Here is an 18,180-nt window from a genome sequence, read left to right as displayed (position 1 = left end):
AATTACTTTTGCAAAACAATAATAATAATAATAAATATTTATTTGGTTTAGTGAAAAATCGTTTGTTTGTTTGTAACACGCTTATCAAGGGATTGGAATTTTTATAAAATGTTCTATTTAAAAAAAAAATCAACCAGCTCTTATCTGGATTTTAGTTTTCAACTCCTGGCCATTCTGGCAGTCAGGGAAAGCCACCACTTTTGAATGAAAGCCCTAAGATTTGGAGCACAGCTGTGGTTTTAAAGACCTTGCTTCCAGGAAATGTTTCAATGAAGTGTTGTCTGTAGAAAATCCAGCTCACTGTCAATAAATAAATACATATGCTCTAAGATTCTTGAGCAATCATGATTCTCAAATGAGCAAACCTGTTCATGGTTTGTTGAGTTTAGCTAATAAAGTAATTGAGACGGAGAATGTTGCAAACTAACATTCCTTTGTTCCTGGTCTACCTTTTTCCATATCACTTGTTAAGGTAAGTATTTCCAAGTTCCAGCGTAGCACCATTTGGGAGGTAATTACCAGCAGGCTGTTGATCTGGCTAGTTATGGTGAGGCTAACTGCTCACTTAAAAACAGAACAAGTTGAAAAAGAAAATAAAAAATTCAGATATTTTGAAGACATATTTGTACTGCACCTTTTTAAATAGAACTATGTTTTCATTTTTATTTTTTATGAAAAACAGTGACAATTTTCATTTCATCCCTTTTCCCTGTGCCTATTCCCCTGCCTTTTCCCCACTCTTTTTCTTCCACCCAGGCCTTCTATTTCTTTTTCCTTTTTTGGCACTGCATGCAATATAGCATGAACGATACTTTGCTTGTTTAATCTTTCCAGCTATACTCTTAGCCCAGCAGAAGAGTCTGTCCTATCTCGGGGCCTCTCCTTTTGTCCCTCCAGACCCATGAACATGATACAGTTCTGCGGTGACCTAGAATCCTACTTTCAACATCTCCGACTCAAAGAATATTTCCAACATACCTCTGAACAGCATACTAACCCACAGAATCCTCCCTACCAGCACTACAAAAAAAAAAAAAAAGGATTCTGCGTGGACTCCTCCGGACGGTCGAAACAACAGACTGGACTTCTTCATAGATTGCTTCCGTCAACGTGCAAAGGCTGAAATTGTGGAAAAGCAACATCACTTGCCCCAGAACCTCATCCATGCTGAACACAACGCCATCTACAGCCTCAGAAACAACTCTGACATCATAATCAAAAAGGCTGACAAAGGAGGTCCTGTCGTCATCATGAATAAATTGGAATATGACCAAGAGGCTGCTAGACAGCTCTCTAACACCACATTCTACAGGCCATTATCCTCTGATCCCACTGAGGATTACCTAAAGAAACTACACCATCTGCTAAAAAAACTCCCTGACAAAGCACAGGAACAAATCTGTACAGACACATGCCTAGAATACCCGACCAGGGGTATTCTCTTTGCTACCCAAGACCCATAATCCTGGAAATCCTGGATGCCCCATCATTTCAGGTATTGGCACCATAACATCAGGATTGTCTGGCTATGTGGACTCTCTCCTCAGGCCCTACGCTACCAGCACTCCCAGCTATCTTCGAGACACCACTGACTTCCTGAGGAAACTACAATCCATCGGTGATCTTCCAGAAAACACCATCCTGGCCACTATGGATGTAGAAGCCCTCTACACCAATATTCCACACAAAGATGGACTACAAGCTATCAGGAACAGTATCCCCAATAATGTCACAGCTAACCTGGTGGCTGAACTTTGTGACTTTGTCCTCACCCACAACTATTTCACATTTGGGGACAATATATACCTTCAAGTCAGTGGCACTGCTATGGATACCCGCATGGCCCCTCAGTATGCCAACATTTTTATGGCTGACTTAGAACAACGCTTCCTTAGCTCTCGTCCCCTAACGCCCTACTGTACTTGCGCTACATTGATGACATCTTCGTCATCTGGGCCCAGGGAAAAGAAGCCCTTGAGGAATTCCACCATGATTTCAATAATTTCCATCCCACCATCAACCTCAGCCTAGATCAATCCACAAAGCGGTCCATTTCCTGGACACTACTGTACTAATAAGTGATGGTCACAGAAATGCCACCCTATACTGGAAACCTACTGACTGCTATACTTACCTACATGCCTCCAGCTTCCATCCAGAACACACCACATGATCCATTGTCTACAGCCAAGCTCTAAGATACAATTGCATTTGCTCCAATCTCTCAGACAGAGACAAGCACCTACAAGATCTCTATTAAGCATTCTTAAAACTACAATACCCACCTGCTGAAGTGAAAAAAACAGATTGACAGAGCCAGACGAGTACCCAGAAGTCACCTCCTACAAGACATGCCCAACAAAGAAAATAACAGAACACCACTAGCTGTCACCTTCAGCCCCCAACTAAAACCTCTCCAGCACATCATCAAAGATTTACAACCTATCCTGTAAGATGATCCCTCACTCTCACAGATCTTGGGAGACAGACCTGTCCTCGCTTACAGACAACCCCCCAACCTGAAGCAAATACTCACCAGCAACCACACACCACTGAACAAAAACACTGACCTAGGAACCTATCCTTGCAACAAAGCCCGATGCCAACTCTGTCCACATATCTATTCAAGTGACATCATCATAAGACCTAATCACATCAGCCATGCTATCAGGGGCTCATTCACCTGCACATCTACCAAGCCAGCAATGCCCCTCTGCCATGTACATTGGCCAAACTGGACAGTCTCTACGCAAAAGAATAAATGGACACAAATCTGACATCAGGAATCATAACATGCAAAAACTAGTAGGAGAACACTTTAACCTGTCTGGTCACTCAATAACAGACCTGGGGGTGGCAATTTTGCAACAGAAAAGCTTGAAAAACAGACTCCAATGAGAAACTGCTGAACTTGAATTGATATGCAACCTAGATTCAATCAACTTAGGTTTGAATAGAGACTGGAAATGGCTGAGCCATTACAAACATTGAATCTATCTCCCCATGTAAGTATTCTCACACTTCTTATCAAGTTATCATAAGTGCTACTATAGTAAGCCATCTTACTTGTGAATCTCTGAATGCTAACAAGTGCAGAGGCGTAAAGTAAAGAATGGTTGTGTTTGAATATCTGTTGCAAAAGAAAGTTAATTTCTAAGGGGGGTTATTATGTTTTGTTTTTAAAAAAGGGACACAGGTAAATGTCATGAATCAAAATGACTGGTTAACTGAATGAAGAGAAGGGGATTTTCTTAGCCAGGGATTCAGTATAAGTGTTGGTTGGGTTGATATTTTATTTTAAGGAAAAGTGAAGTCTGATTCATCCATTGCCATGAAAGTTGTTAAGGACAGGTCATTCATGGTTTGGGATAGTTTTGATCAACATTTTGAGTGACATTTATCTCTACAATGGAGAAGAAGAAAGGATTCTTCTTTAAAAACCTGAGTGGATTTTTATCAGACTGCCCATCTTATAATAGATTTTAGGGGGTGATTTTAATTGTACAGTTTATGAGGGTTCTAATAGAAACCATCAAGAACCTCACCCATTATCAGCTAAGTAGCTGTATTTTATTTTTCAAGCCAATGTCCTTGATCTATTAAGGTATTTTAACTCTCAAGTTGAGACAACATAGTTGGTTGAGCATCAATACAAGCTGTGTCCTTAACAAGACTGGACATGTTTTATGCCTTTGAAAAACTCACGGAAATGTATTGTTAGTGACTGTAACAGAGTGGCTTGCCCCTGGGCTGGAAAGCCTGGGGCTAAGCCATTGGAGTCAGGAAATTCCCTGTGAAGGGCAGCATGTGACTGCAGTAAGGGGGGGAGAGAGGGGAAGGAAAGGGGAAAATGGAAATGAACATGAAAATTTAGGAAATTGCAGGTAGTAAGAAAGGCTCCTGCAGGGATGACTGTGATACCAGAGGGTCTAGAAGTCAGGGTCAGAAACTTGAGACTCCAGCCAGTGAGTGGCCTGCCAAAACAGGAAAGGCCTGATGCAAGAAGGCCTGGAAATAGGGTGACTTGGAGACTGCTGGAAGGAAACAGGCTCCAGCAGGAAGACCTGGGTCATGGGGTTTCCCTACAGACATGAGTGACCCAACAAGAGGGTAAAACTGATGGATTTTGATTTGAGACTTTGAGTTCTGTTTCAGAGCTTTATTTATGTGAATAAATTCTGAGAAAGGGTGGTGAATGCATAAGACAAGCCTGCACTGAGTTTCTGTATGGAGCCTTTTGAGGGTATGTCTGCACTGAAGTTAAAAACCCACGGCTGGCCCAGGCCGGCTGACTTGGGCTAAGGAGCTGTTTAATTGCTGTGTAGATGTTTGGCTTCAGGCTGGAGCCTGGGCCTAGGATCCTGTGAGGTGGGAGGGTCTCAGAGCTCAAGTCTGAGCTGCAGGAGCCTGAATCACCTGGCACAGGTCAGCTGCAGGTGTCTAATGGCAGTGTAGACATACCCTGAGGGAGAAGTTATTAGCAAGGAACTGCAGAGTGACCTCTAGCCACAAGGCGGTGCTCAGGATGCACCTGAGCTGTGTAGTTGGCCGCCCAAAAACTGAGGAACCTGAATTCCGTATTGTCTTTAGAAAATGTATGTAATTGTCACTAACAGGCTATCTGATCATAGCCTGGTTTCATTTACTTTAGCTTTGCCTTTTCTGAAAGAATATAGTCCTTAAGGGCACTTCATTTTTTTTATTGGATGCATGCTTTGGGGTTTGTTTTAATGTTTTCTGGGGAGATTTGGCTAAATCTAGACATCTTCTTCTTTTCTTAGGCAGTAGTGGATGGTGGGTAAAGTTCACATGAAATGCTTTTGGCAGCAATATGTGCAGCAGATAAATTGAACCTACCCCAGATCATGAAAGAGTTAGTGAAAGAAAGAATAGAAACTAATACATCATTTTATAATCAATATGTTGTTAGGCTACGTGTGAGCCCAAATTATAGAAAACTGCTCTTGATAGACCTTTTGGATAGCAGGGTCCAAGCAGAGCTGCCCAGAGGATTCAGGGGGCCCGGGGCAAAGCAATTTTGGAGACCCCTTCCATAAAAAAAAGTTGCAATACTATAGAATACTATATTCTCGTGGGGGCCCCTGTGGGGCCTGGGGCAAATTGCCCCACTTGCCCCTTTCTCTGGGCGGCCCTCGGTCCAAGCTGCACAAGTTAGAGCTAGATTTCAGAGGCTTAATGAAGTGCCCGCACCTACTCAATATTCCTTTGGACTGTAAGAGAAAAATACTGATTAGAAGATAATTAGCCACTTTAAAATATTATTGAGGTGAGAGCTATATGATTTTGTGGAAATCCAGAGATTTGTAGTGGGGATTTACTCACTGCAGAGGCTGAACATTGGACTGAAACAAAGCAGTTTATGGAGGAAACTGCATGGGCCTCGAGTCTTTCCCGGATGGTGATGCCTCACCTCTTCTCCTGGCTATTTCACTTTCTTTATGAACATGTTGTTTAGAATTTAATAGAGAATGTGATTCTTTCTCTAGGTACTTTTTGTCTACCCTATGTCTCATGGAATTCTATAGAATGGTTAAAAATCAACTATAGAACAGATCTGATTCTCTATTAAATTCTGTAGGTTTCAGAGTAAATTCTATAGAACCCTGTCAATTTGATCCTTGCTAAATTATATAGGACTTCATAATAGTAGCAGTGCAATTTCCATAGTCCCTGCAGAGAAGTCAGGGGATCTGCTGTATCCCTACCCTTGCATATAGATAGGGTGTGGGGATGTGGAACTGAGTTTTGGGAACATTTGATCCTTCCCTGTCGAGGGGAAAGGAGACCTTGGGACCTGTGGACCCAATGGGTGTGATTTGTATTCAATATTTTTATTGTCCCCAGAATCACTCACAAAAAAGTATTGACCCCCTCGCTTCTAAAGGTGTTTGTGTTAGGATTCTTACAAGGAAATCTATACACATAGCTGGGTGAATAACTCTTTGTGAACAATTCATTACTATTGTGTTTGAGAATTGTCAAATGAATTTGACAGCTTTGCTCATTATTCACAAGTATTTAACAAATTTAAGATTGTGGATTACTCAGATGAATAATGAGATTATTCAGCTTGGTATTAGATACTAGTTAGTCATTCTGTGTGACAGGTCACTTTAAGTGACATGTTAATGTTTCTATTCCCAGTTTGGATGGCCTAGCCTTTAATCAGCTCTGTGACTCTGCTTGCCTTACCTTTGCCTATTTAGATTGTAAATTCTTCGGGGGAAAAGCTGTCTCTCCCTATATGTTTATACGCTGCCTAGTACAATGATGCCCAGCAGCAGCAGCCTCTAGGCACTACTGTAATATAATTGAGATGAAGAAGAATACAGAGAAGGGCAAGGTTAGTTTAGTCTGCCTTTGATCCTTTCAAGGGCAAAGGAATGGGAAGCTCAGGCGAGAAAGTGAGAGAGGAGTGAGCCTAGAGAATTTTAGGACAGTCTAAACTTTTCTTTTTTTGTCAATGGACAAGTGTTGTATTTGGCTAAATATGTAGATCCCAGATTGAAAAAAATACCTGGATCCTTTTCTGACCAAGTGTGTGGGAAAGGGGAGAGAGACACATGGCAGATATATTGACTGTTCTGAAGATTTACATTCAATTTTCTCTTGTCAATTGATACAAAATAATTGCATGTGGCATATGTGTTCTACTTGTGAAAGATACACTATGGGCTGTGTCTCCTATCTTGTTAATTTACCCAGTGCCCTGTTTTTGGCGAACTGTATTAAATATGATATATATGTACCCTTTTTCAACAATATTTCCTATATCTGCCAAGTGTGTTAACTGAATTTACTGATCTTTTTCTATCACATATCACCATTCTCCACTGTCATTGACAAAAGCAATCTAATAATAATTGGTAGGACATGCATGATCTGTTAGCATACCATTATCTTAATTAATAGCCTCAGGACTAGGCTTAAGGACAGGGAAATTTTGGGTAACTGTTGTGTTTGTGATCCATCCTATGAACAACATTACATAGAACAAGTATGTTGACTGAATTGACTCATACCCGTTTCCTGTCACTGCAGTCAAGATTTAACATAGTTATTGTTACAAACAGCTTGTAGTAATTGTGTTCTTGCTTGGTTCTAACCACCAAGTGTATTGTCAGATCTCTGTAATAACTTGGGATTCTCCTGCTGTGTTAATATTAAACAGTGTCCCATTAATAACTACATTTCCTGGTTACCAGTGTACACAGTGAACAAGAGAGGTTCTCATAGCTCTGAAGTAGCAAGTGGTCTGCATGAGCCAAGAATGTATGATTAAGCCACATGCATTTGCTATGAAGTAGACATAAGGACACCACCAACACAGATTCTGTGTGCCTGTATGTTAGTGGCAAACCACCGTGCTGTACAGAAATATCAGTATAATTAATACATTTTGAGTGGCAAAAGCAGGATTGGGATGGGGGGATTTTGAATACAGAGGATGCAGTGTATGCTCTTGACTGGTCACAGGATGGTGGAGAGGAGGGTTCATATATTTTTGTCATGCTTGTATGAGTGACATATTGCTGCTAATGCTCCCGTTGCTTTTGGCAGAGTTCTTGTCCTGAATCTTCTTACATGATATTGCATAGTATGGAATCCATCTTTCACGTACTGGAGTCAATAGTAACATTCCCATTAACTTCAGTGAGTGAAGGATTAGGCCTGATTCTTGTGTGATATGATGTGATGCCTTCTATGTGATGTGGCAAATAATAACATGGCTTCTGATTCTGTTACATAACTTGCATATATTCACTGCAGTGCCTGTGTGAAGAGATGGGTTTGACTATATTTTGCTTTAGTGTAGCAGTTGTAGCCAATGACTTTAGTTTATTGTTAATTTATTGTGTGATGTTATGATTAACTCACATGTTATGTCATATATAATCATCGTGTGCTAAATAGAGTTAAATTGTAAGATTATAGAAGTATAAGATTGATCAGTAGTTAGAAGGGATAATTATGTAGAAGGTAGCTAAGTAAGGAAGGCTGAAACAAAGACCTGTAAGCTGAGGCCTGTAAGATTTTAGGTTTCAGAGTAGCAGCCGTGTTAGTCTGTATCCGCAAAAAGAAGAACAGGAGTACTTGTGGCACCTTAGAGACTAACAAATTTATTAGAGCATAAGCTTTCGTGGACTACAGCCCACTTCTTCGGATGCTAAGATTTTAGCTTAGCTATTTTAGGCCTTACGGATAAGAAATACTGACATAAGTAAGTGACCGAAGAATAACTCTATACCATAAAATTATGGGAAAAGATCTACCAAGGGGCAATATTGGGGGTAAAAAATCCACAGTGAGAGTAATTGTTTTGCTTACAAGATACCCAGCAGTCACGTTTCTCTAATGCATGCCCTAACTGCAGGGTACAATATGTTCGTAAATGCTAATGAGGTATAGTCAGACCCACATTATAAAAAGAAGGTGCCCAGATTAGGAAAATTGAGCTCCCTATTGAAAATTCCAGCAGGAACCATCCCTCTACAAATGATCAATTAGCAATGCATCCATCAGACCTTAAGAATATCATTATGGATGTGAGCATAACTGTATTTGTAACTTGTTCATAGGGCTTTATAGGATTTCTATATGCATGAGTAATCATAACTTTAACTGTAACTTTAATAAAACTTGTAAAAACAGACTAGACCTTATACTTGTGAAATGTATGTGTGGTCACCATCCTTGGTTTTTATGTGTTCCTAGAGACTCTAAATCTGAAGCAAGTAGCAGAGGTGACTTTCACTCTGTTGAAACTGTAGCTGAACCCACGGTGGTGTAACACCACATTACAAAATTCACTTTAAATAATATAAAAGGCTACACAGTGTACAATGCACATGGGTGCGAATGCGCATACACACACACTCTGAAGACAGATCCTGGGAAGTACTGCTACCCTGTGGAAGCTGCAGCTGCTGCTGGAGATAGGGAATGATAAGGATGATTGCTTATTTCCTCCCGCCCCCACAATTACGACCAACTCTTCCACCTTCTCATGGATACTGTTGATTTTATTTTATTGTTCTTCCTACTTCTCTGCCAAAACCTCCCTCCTTCCTTTTCCAACTCTCAAGCCACAGATGGCTTTTAGGAGACGGCCGTTGAAGCACTTCTGATGTGACTCCTTATGCAAATAGAGCTTCACACCAGTACTCATAGCACATTTTCTCTTTGCAAGCCTTCTTGTGAACACTCTCTCATCACTTTTAAAGAAGTGGCATGAGAAGTTCCATGTGTTCCAGAGGAATCCCAGTAATTGAGACTCCATGAGGTACTTGAAAGTTTCTGTGGAATATGGTGCAAGTGTGTTCAGAAGTGATGACACAAAATTGGTGTTAGTTGGTGCTGCACTAAAAGTAAATGGGGATCCACAGATATAAGTCAGGTCAAAATTTTAAGTGACATCAAAGCATAATGCTCACCTATGTGTGATGTATTAAACATTAAATTTATAAACATCTTTCATATGCAAGCAGGTAGTACAGCCAAGTAATCCAGTCCCAGCCAATTCCTACTCACACATTGTTATGTCATAGGCAAAATACACTAATGTAGTTCTACATTACTCAGTGGGACTTATCAGAAATTGAATCCACTATAGAGCAAAATAAATACTAATTTTTGTCAACTATCTGATCCTCTAGCAAGTGTACTTACAATAAGAGTTTCTGAATTCATTTCATTCTCTTTCTAGTACAACATTATTATATTACTCTAAGAGTCCTTCAGTTTGTGTCTGTCCATATTAAAGAAGGGCTGGCTAGGAATTCTTGCTACTCACTCATCCCCATGAGTCTGAATAAAAGTGTTCTCTCCTCACATGTAACACAATTTGCTAATTGCCATCAGTTTCAGATAGAGAATACTAAACTGAGACTTAGGCTTTTCTCAAAACAGATATTGCTCTCTGAATTGTTTAAAAAAAGGGAAAAAAGAACAAAAAAAGCCTTAGATGACTTTCCTGTTTATCACACTTTGGGCCTGCTACACCTCTCACACCATTTTTATGATAACATAACTGACTGAAATGGAATTACCCCTTTTTACACTGAGAGCAGAATCATATACATTGTCAGATCATGAAACAATCTCAGGTCTTAAGGCTAATACATAATATGGGGTGTGTCTCTCTGGGTCCAGTAGTGCATTCCTGAAAGTCAGTGGGAATTTTGGGCATTGAAGGAATGCATGACTGGGTGAGGTGGGCATACCATCTGCTGTAGATTCAACAAAGTTGTCCCTTTCTTCATAGATACATTTTCTTTTTTAAAAAGAGAGAGAGAGAGAGATTCAGAGTCTGATCTCAGTTATTCCAGATTTATACTGTCATAACTCTATCAAAGTCAATCAAATTACTTTGGATCCACACCTGTGTGACTGAGGTCACAATTTGCTGCAGTTTCCTACTTACTGGTTTTCTAAATGGTTTTCCAAGACACAGATTTCTGTTTTTGTGAAGGCCTTGCCAGAAAACAGGGAACATCAGGGCAGATGGTGAGGCACAGCAAAGACTGTAAATCTGAGACTCCTTGATATAAGTATCACCAGGAAAGGCAAGAGGCCAACTTGGAATCACAAAGATGCAGTTACAATTCAGGGATGCTGTTGGAGCTAACAGCTGGAAGAGGACTCACTTTTTTTTCAGACCGTTAAGTAAAGATTAGAGTTTGTTTGCTGGAAAAAGGCTGAAGATCTTTTCTTTTCTCAACCACCATTCTTAATAATATAATGTCTCCACTGTGCATGGATAAAATTTTCATTATTAACAAATGGAATTTTGTGTGCATCTAGTGGAGAATATATCTCTGCATAATTGCAAATATCACAAAAGATTGGCTGTCATTGAGGAACCTATCTTTTAATTCTCTCTTGTAATATTTATCCTTGACAACTGAACATGGACTTGAAATGATACAGTGATTGAAACACCCCTACAAATGTGTGTTTGTCTCACCAGGAATTAGTAATGTTTAGACTGAAGTGTTCCCGTTTCATCACGACATCCCGCCTCCCAGTTCCTAACCCTTCTTGCTCAAACTATAATACATTATGTGTGCTTTGCTTTAGTGCTGTTGAGAAAATAAGACCACCTGTTTTATATAAGAAATCAAGTAAGAAGAACTGTGCAAAGCATCACTTGTCAGATTTGTCAACCATCTGTGGTCTTTTAAATGCAAAGCTTACCTTGCCCACATACTGAGTATCTGAACCTGTGTACTCCTCCAGCAAGAAAAACTGATTCCACATCCAGCCACGTTTGCTGCGGTGCAGGGTTTTCCCATCATCCTGTGACAACCCCAGTATCCTTCCATTTTGTGAATACTTGATAGTCCTTTTGGGGGATGATGTCATGTGAACCACATGAAGCATAGAGGTCCAGAACAGAAATGACAAGCAGTAGCAAGTCCTCATTGTTTGCGGCTTTAGCAAGGATGCTGCTGGGGTCGACGTCTCTCCTGTTTCACCAGAACAAAACTCTTGAAAGGTTGTATTCCTATTTGAAAGGACCTGTGAAATGGACAAAACTTTCTGGGTGAATTGTAATCATCTCTAGGTCAATATACTGTGTTAGAGTATATTTACAGCCTGGTTGTTAAAACTGCATTCCTAACTTGCACATGCGGTTGCCACAGCTGCGTTTGCAAATCAGAAAACTGGACACACAAAAGGCCAGTACAGCAAAAGGGCCAATCATTTGTACAACCACTGGATTTTAGTTTGTTACTGAGGTAATCATACATACAACTTAATCTAATTTTAATATCAGGCTCTTGAAGTCTTCTCCATCCTCCTTTCTCTCCCTCTTTTTCCCCAGTATATGATTTCATGCACAAATAATTATTGAATCAGGTGATATGTTTCTTGATCTTAAAACTTAATCAGTCTCTGGTTATTTAGGTACAATGTTTAGCTGGGTTCTAAATAACAGAGCCAGTCCCTAGCTGCTACTATGATGTTGAGGGAGAAGCCACACAGAAACAAAGATTTCAATTTACTCAATCACATGGCTCACCTTGGCTTTGCCCCTACCTGCCCTTACCTACTATCCCCACCTTCCCCCTCTGCACAGTGGTTCCAGAGAAGCTAAGATTTGCGGTGGACAGAGACGCATGCCTCCTGTGTACCCACCGCCTAAATCCTGCCTTTGCTTATAAAGTTCCTCTGTCAAGGGACTTACTGTGATATAGAGCTGCATGCAGGATTTGTTCAGAAGAGCCTAAATGAAGCAAAGGGCCTCCTGCAGGTCCCCTGAACTGGGAGAAATTATATGTACTAGATGAATTCTGTAAGGTATCTATGCCCAAAAATTCCACTGGAGTCATTTTGCATTTGGAGTAAAGCTGATCTGAAAATGTCTCTCCCAACACCCTCCATGGAGAAACAAAATAAAAAAAGAGGAAAAAGTCGCTTTTGTTTAATTTTTCCACAGAAAACCCTAAAAATCTGGCCAAAAACTGAAATTTTTCAGCTGAAGGCCAAAGTGTTTGATTTGCAAATGCCACTGAGGTGCCTCATGGGAGTTCTCCTTCGGATGACCCACAGCGTCATTCTCTTCCATGGGCTGGGCTCCCTAGCTGGACTACAACTCCCATGCAGCTATATGGTTTTTATTTTTTCTGAACAGCTGCACTCCATTATGAGAGTTCCATGACAATGATGCATCATGGGAGATGTGGTCTGGCTGGGGACCCTGCCCCAAATTGGAGAAAGGCAGCTGAACTGCAGTGGCACCAATTCTGAATCAAAGTTGTGGTTTTCAGCCATAATATTGTTTGTTTGTTTTGTTTTTCAGGTGTCTGTGTTTTTAAGAAGTTAAAATGTTCTGCAGAAAGTAGACACTTTTCACAAAACAATGAATTTAGTTGAAAACAAACTTTCTGTCAACAAACAGTTTCAGTGGAAAATTTGGAGACCTTAATGATTAGAAAGTTAGACTTGATTCTTCACCATGCCTGGCTAGTACAGATCCTTGCATCTGTGGGAAGTCCAGTTTATGTCAGTGAGCCTCTGCATGGGCACACGGATCCTAAAGCAGTATCAAAGCTTTGGTGTGTTTTAGTAACTTCAATCAGAGATTTATCTGAGAAAGAAGTGAAGGCTTGCAATATTTATCACTCTCTAGCATCATGTTTTAAGAACAAAAATAAAACATTTTAATAGGTGTCTAATTTATGCAGAAAATTATAGCTATAATGCAGGAAAATTCTCATTTTCTTCATTTCTTTTTTTAATTGAAGAATTAAAGCACACAGTGTATGAACTCTGATTTGCATAAAACCGTGCATGGACATAGATCTTGGCATAAATTAGAGACCATGTTTTGTTTGAATTCCCTAGGTATATTCAATATCTCATTTTTTCTCCTGTTATTCTCAGTATGTTCCTGCTGAGTTCAGAGAACCATGGAAGAGCTCTCCTGTGGCTAATTTAACACCTGTAAATTCCCAACTTGTTAAGTGAAGAATGTGTCCCGTAATAGATAGTGTGTTACCTTATAATTCAGACTCACCTGACTCAAATCTAATGGAGTTTATTTATTTTGTTTGAAGTGACAAACTCATCTAAGTTTAGTTTTAGTTATCAGCAACTAGAGCTGGTTTGAATTTTTTCAATGAAACTGTATCTCATCAGAAAATCCCAATTTATTGAAACCACAAAACTTTGCAAGAAATGTTTCATTTTGTTGAAACTTTCATTGGGAGAGTTTCTCAGGTCCAGGATGCACTTTTTGGGGGGATCAAAACAACTGAGCCCAGATTAGCCAATAGGCCAGTGCATAGGGCACTCACCTGGGAAGTGGGCAATCCATATTCCTCTTTCTGTTTTGAAGCAGGGACTTAAGCCTCAGTCTCTCACATCACAGCTGAGTCCCCCAATCACTGGGCTATTTGCTAGTCTGGAGTGGGTCTCTCTTGTTTTTCACAATTTTTAATTTTTTTAAACTCTCAGTTTCATCCTGATGTGCAGCGGGACATTTATTGAAATCTCAAAAGTGTTTTCAGGAAGGGCAAATTGTTTCCCACCTAGCTCCGTGAGCAACTCCAAATACTCTGCAGTGAAAATATATATTTGAATGTATCTTCATTAAGCAACAAGAGCAATATACAACATTAAATTTGTTTCTGATCAACTTTTGAATAAAAGTGTTCTTGACAAAATCTAGGGAGTACATTTTACATTCTGCTATGTCTTACTTACAATGCTTAATTATTTTTTTCATTTGTTTGCAGTGTTGTTGTAGCAATGTTGTTCCCAGAATATTAGGGAGACAAGGTGGCTGAGGAAATATCTTTTACTGGAAAAATTTAGTAAAAGAGACAAGCTTTTGAGCTACACAGAGCTCTTCTTCAGCTTTCCCAGAGCTGAAGAAAGCTCTGTTTAGCTTGAAAGCTGGCCCAGAAGTTGATGCAATAAAATATATTGCTTCATCCACCTTGTCTCTTTATTTTTTCATGTCTTTCTCAATATACTTTATTATATTTGTGGAATATATGGGCTTTTTCCTGTTGTTAATTGAACCCCCATACATTCACATCTCTGACAACAGAATCTGCCTTCGGTTTAATTAGCAGGTTCAAGGCTTACAGGATTGCATAATCATTCCTCCCGAATCCACATACTATATGCTCAAGGAAGCACTAGAAACTGGGCATCAGCCAATACACTCTATCTCCAAGGCAGAACCATGGGCCAATGGACATGTCTAACCCACTCAGCTAGCTAGTGTGTAGGTTGAAATCAACAGCAAGCTCTACCCAAGAGCAAGGCTAAAGGCAGCAGCTCTAGGAATTTCTGCAATGAGGAATTCTATCCTGCTAAGCAGTAATTCTTTAACAGAGGATATACTGGAAAGACTGTCTGCTCCCACATTTTATTCCAATCAGGGCAAGAGTTAAATACTGTAGTGAACTGGCTTTCTATGTGGTGCTGCCCCCTAGTGAGTGGGTCACTGGGCGATAGGTCTCGTACTGAAGCCAAACTCTTTCATCTCAATCGGTACAGAGGCTTGTGTTTTGGGAGCTAATGAACCATGGATCTAACTTTTCCCATTGTGTGTGATAATATTGTAGATGTATGCATTATCTGTAGAGTTAAATTTGTTATAATGATGGGATCAATCCTGTCCCCACTGAAAACAATGGCAAAACCCTCTTTGATTTTCAATAGGAGCAGTGAGGCATGGACTGGAAGAAAAGGTTTTGTTTGTTTTCTTTCTAACTTGTGAAATGTATTGGGTCAGATACTGTATTACAGCATATATCCAGCATCTGTTGCTTGGGCCTTCCCCACCATCAAGTCAATCTAGTTTATCTAGCCTTCCTTTTACACAATGGAAAACACATTATTTCCTTAGTTACATATGAGTTAAAGACCTTATTTAGGACACGATATTCATATAAACACTTGAATGCACATATTGTGACCTGCATCCTTTCCTCAGGTTGCAAACCAGTTACGTCTGATGAGCTTGAATGATAGAAAATGAATGCTTTTTGCTGTTTGAGAGGTCTGTGGAAGTAACCTGAAATCATTAAAATCTTCCACTGCAGTGAGTGAGTCTGCTATCAAGTCCTAAGGGAGTTCCAGGTAAATGAATTACTTTCATATGAAAGTCATAATTCTCCTTAATACATTAGCAATTGAAAAAATGGTATTTCTTAAAGCCTTTTGAATGTAAAACATTCTATTTAGATTCATGAGGTGTACTGTGAAATAAGGCATGCTGAGATCAATAGCAGGGATTTGTTAGCAATGATGCCAATTTAAATGTTACTATAGCAATCACCATGGTAATGTATTTAATTAGTGCTGCACAGTCACTCACAAGCATGATATGCGTCTATGGTAACCTTTGGCAACTTTACAATAGAGCATGCAGAATAGTTTGTTTAATTTGTTGACACTGAAATAAAGTTCCATTCCAAATGAAAAGATAATAATGGAATATAGATGCATAAGTATGGTCCATCATATCTCAACTGACTAAAAGTAGTGCATGTTTATCTGCAGTAGAAGCACTAGACATGTCTCTCCTAAGTTTTTACATAAAAATGATGCACTTTTTGTTCTTAAAGGTTCAAAGAACCTACAAAGTTGGGGCACACATTTTATACAGGATACACTGCAGTGTGGGCCTTATTTTGTAGCCCTTACTCATTTGTGAGTAGTCCCTGGCTTTGACTTCAGTGAAACAACTAACATGAGTAAAGGCTGCAGAATTAGATCTGAGATCAGTATTACTTTTAAAGAGCAAGATATTTGTAGATTTCATGTGGAGCGTGTGTCGTATCTTTTTTTCTTTTCTTTTCTCCAAAATATAAAGGATGGGGAAAATACTAAAAAGAACAAAAAGTGGGAAAAATTAATCAATTAAAGTGTGTGCACTAAGAAGCCTAGCTGATGTGAGCCAAATCTAATGGCATTAGCAGAATACTTTGGGGGGTTTAGGGAGACACAAAAGTAGAATTTAAATAGATTTAATGGTAGTTATCATAGACGGTGAGTATTAATGAGCTAGTGTTATACCCAGTGGGGTTAGTGGAAATACTGCCGTTTACTTCAGTGGGAACAGGATTAATGAACAAATGATTCCAAATAATTAAGGACCAGATTTTCAAGTGCTCAGCACCTACAATTGAGGCCAGCTTTTCAGAAGAGCTCTGATCTATTTAGGTACCTCAACAAGGGCCAGATTTTTAAGAACAATCAGCATCAATAGCACCCTTTGTGACAAGAGCTGGTCAGTAATTTTCTGACAAAACAGTTTTTCTTCAGCAAATGCCAATTCATCAAAACCCAAAAATGTTTTAAGAGTGTGAGACCTTCCCTGATAGCTACTACTTCCTTGGGAGATGCAGGGACTTGAACTTGGGCTATAGATCCAATCCTTCTCTCTGGCCCAGGGGCTATTTAATTAGTTATATAAAGTGGAAGAGCTTCTACAGAAGAGACTGAGAGTCCTGACCTTGATAGTCTACTGGTTAGGACACTCAGCTGGGATATGGTAGACCCTGGTTCAAGCTCATGCTGCAGAGCAGGGATATGACACTGGGTCTTACATGTGCTATGTTGCTCTGAGGTGAGAGGAATATCTCACTCTTTAATTGTGACACTTTGGGCCAGGTTTTCAAAGTTCAGCACTCCATGTGCTGCTGAACTGTTTTAAATAGATGTCTCCTTACTTTGGTACTTAAATGGGAGATGAACTCTTTTTTGAAAAATCTGCCCTCTATTGTGAATGCAGCACTGTGTTGAAATATTAGAAAGTCTATTGAATATGTCTATATCCACATCTATAGGCAAATAAATCTATGATGAATGGGGTATTAAAATAAATATTTATCTTATTATTGACATTAGAGAGAGTTAGCATTATATTTAAAAATACCACAAGTCCCAGAGACACTCTAGGTGGAGATACTGGGCTAGGTTCAGCCAAAGAATATGCTGACTTCTTTTTGCTTATCTAAGGTTTCAGACTCTTGCTGATAGAAAATCCACCAATCCCTGCTCCACTGAGCCACTACAGCCCCATATGTGAGTAAAGATGCCAGGAGGATATGCTGATTCATATCTGAATAGTTGCCAGGGGTAAGGGCTTGCTGTCCACTGGCATAATCCCTAGTAGAGTGTTGAGGTGAAAACACTATCTTCCCTCCCCAACAGTGAATCCCTTTTGAGGAGTGGGAGGGTACAGTTTTACCCCACTCTGAGAGTGTTAGTGAATGAAACCCACAGTAGTTACTGACACAGACTTTACAGAGCTCTGCTGTGTGAGAGACGGGGTTACATTAAGTTAAAAAGAATAATTTAAAGTAACTGTTCTTGAGGCAGCAGCCTGCTGAATCACAGAAGGGAGGCCCTCATTTCTTTAAAAAAGACCCTTAACTCCCATTAGCAATCCTTTTTACAGGGTCTTTTTTTCATTAACATGAGGGGAAATAAGAAATGTACCACTTCTAAACCCTTAAAGCAAGGCCTTTTGACTGTCCTCCTTTGATCTTTCAGTGTCAATTAAACTCCACAGGGAACACATTTCACTCTTATCATATAATTAGGCAGCCCTACATTCATATACCATACTTTATTTACAAATTCAACAGCTTTATTGTGTTTACAGAACAGTCTTCAAAACGAAGAGGAAAA

The 18,180-nt window shown here is 39.7% G+C and overlaps 1 protein-coding gene across 1 annotated transcript in view; it reads right to left on the bottom strand.

The window, feature by feature from the left end:
* The window catches only part of CDH9 (cadherin 9), a 111,615-nt gene that overhangs the window by 67,965 nt on the left and 25,470 nt on the right, over positions 1 to 18,180 (bottom strand). Inside the window, exon 2 of the mRNA XM_054016718.1 lies at positions 11,218 to 11,541. Within this exon, the coding sequence (XP_053872693.1) occupies positions 11,218 to 11,445 (228 nt within the window). The 5' untranslated portion in view covers positions 11,446 to 11,541. The remainder of the gene's footprint in view (positions 1 to 11,217; positions 11,542 to 18,180) is intronic.

Source organism: Malaclemys terrapin, chromosome 2, assembly GCF_027887155.1.
Source record: "Malaclemys terrapin pileata isolate rMalTer1 chromosome 2, rMalTer1.hap1, whole genome shotgun sequence".
NCBI lineage: Eukaryota > Metazoa > Chordata > Testudines > Emydidae > Malaclemys > Malaclemys terrapin.
Note: the sequence above shows the minus strand (reverse complement) of the source record. Positions and strands in the feature narration are given on the sequence as shown.